This window comes from Galeopterus variegatus, unplaced genomic scaffold (assembly GCF_000696425.1).
Source record: "Galeopterus variegatus unplaced genomic scaffold, G_variegatus-3.0.2 Scaffold3018, whole genome shotgun sequence".
Lineage (NCBI taxonomy): Eukaryota > Metazoa > Chordata > Mammalia > Dermoptera > Cynocephalidae > Galeopterus > Galeopterus variegatus.
In genome coordinates, this window is record NW_007729129.1 from 53,400 (window position 1) to 55,611 (window position 2,212).

The 2,212-nt window shown below is 32.8% G+C and overlaps 1 protein-coding gene across 1 annotated transcript in view; it reads right to left on the bottom strand.

Annotated features, from left to right (window-relative positions):
- SPATA4 (spermatogenesis associated 4) overlaps window positions 1-2,212 on the bottom strand; it is a 17,669-nt gene that overhangs the window by 6,168 nt on the left and 9,289 nt on the right. The window contains exon 5 of the mRNA XM_008583731.1: window positions 873-989. Coding sequence (XP_008581953.1) covers window positions 873-989 — 117 coding nt within the window. The remainder of the gene's footprint in view (window positions 1-872; window positions 990-2,212) is intronic.

Below are 2,212 nucleotides of genomic sequence, written 5' to 3' on the forward strand. Positions count from 1 at the left end.
TTTTTGTGATAGGGTTGCCAGAAAAAATAAGGGACACCTAGTTAAATTTGAATTTCAGATAAACAATGCATAATTTTTAGTAAAAGTGTCCTAAATATGTGCTCAAAGTTATTTGTTGTATTCCCCTGTGTTTTTGTTTGCTAAATCTGGCAACTCTACTTTTAATTTAAGCCATACAGTCTCTTTCATGACTACCCAACTATTGCAGTGTAAAAAACAGCCAAGGACAAGAGTAAAAGCAGCCAAGAACCAGGCATAAAACAAACAGGCATGATTATGTTTTGTGTTATTTATTAACATGGAAACTTGAGTTTCATATCATTTTCATGTGTCAGGAAATATTCTTTCAATATAATTTTTCAGTGATTAAAAATGTAAAAATCATTCTTAACTTGTGGGCTATACAAAAGCAGGCAACGGGCTGAATTTGATCTATGGGCTGTAGTTTGCTGTAGTGTAAAATGTTTTCTGAATTAATAGGGTTTAAACAAACGACTTCTTGTAATACAACTGATTGGGAAGTCTGGGCATGCAAGTATCTATAAATGCCTTAGTACTGACTCATCCTCCAGCTACTGAAGAACTTTGTTTTCAGCACTGCCAAGAAGCTTCACAGATTTCAGATTCACTAATTTAAGGATAAATCAGAACTCAAATGAATACAATAGTAACAGGTTGGGGGAGGAGGGTGACTTAGCAGACCACATGCTTTTCCAGCTATCAGAAAACACAGTAGCATATCAATTTAATACATGGTTGAAGACTGAATGTTGCCTTAGACCAACATTTTAACAATTTTTAAAACTTTAATTGAACAAATAAAACAAACAAAAATCCATTTTAACAGGCAAAAAGTTATAACAAGAACTTACATAAAACAGGAGCGACTCTTTCCCTTGAAACCCTTGGTTTATATCTGCACCCACAAGCTTGGGCAGGAAGACGATCAAGAGTGATTTCTCCCACTGTTGGTTTGACGTCAAACCATTCTATAAAGTATAAATACAAAAGTTATTTCTTAAAAAGTCACCATGACAATTGTTAAAGTAAAACACCATAATTTATAAATTCAAGCAAATTATTTAAACATCTTTTTTTATTATATTTCTAAGAGTGGTATGAATACATAGGTTAATAACCCCCTTCCCACATTTCTCACAATATCTTTGGTGCACAAAATAGTTTACTCAAAGTTAAAGGTAGTCTTTGTGTTCTTACTAATTTTTGAAATGTTTTTGTTTGATTAACATATATACAACAAGCTGAGCAAATCATAAGTTTAATTAATTCCAGTGAATTTTTGGAGTGAATACCCCTGTGTTACCATCACCCAGATCAAGAAATGATATATTACCAGTACCCAAAAACCCTCTCCTTTTTCTCCCAGACAGTATACTGAAAGGAAAAGGCTATCCTGACTTCTGTTATCATAGGTTAGTTGTACCTATTTTTATATCCATATAAACAAAATCACACATTTCATTTTACAAACATTTTTGTACTATAAAAATAGTGACTTAAAATTATTTCCATGTTTCCCATATTTCTTTTTAGTGAATCCTGTAAACAGAATTACTTGGGCACTTCCTTTGTGCTTCTGAAGATCACTTTTTCCTCGGCAGCTTATCCTTCACTGAGTCTTGAAGAAGTATCTAAGATAATTTCTACTCATCCATCATGCCCTGTTAAAACTAAACACAACTCTGGTGGGTAACATTCCCAGAACTATAATTATTACAATTAATTATTTTGGCAACAAATGAGAAACTTTTAAAATTAGCAGTTTCCAGAATCAAGACTGGAGGTAGAGATAGAGCACTATTCAAGAATTGGAAAGTGTTCAAAAGAAGGCAACAGGGATTCAGGTTACCTTTGCACAAAGATGGACTTTTAAATAGAAGAATATAAAATAATGATATCTAATTTGTGGTGACTATTCAAGAATTGGAAAGTGTTCAAAAGAAGGCAACAGGGATTCAGGTTAGCTTTGCACAAAGATGGACTTTTAAATAGAAGAATATAAAATAATGATATCTAATTTGTGGTGTTAAAAAGTAATTTGACAGAACCAAAATGCTGGACAACAAAAGAACTTTGGCAAAGTATGGGGTGGGAGGAAGTGATCAGAGTCAAGTGATCAGAGTCATGTAGATAAAGAGTGTAAAGATGTTAGTTTCAGACTAGGTAAATATATATGTTAACATTTCTAAGG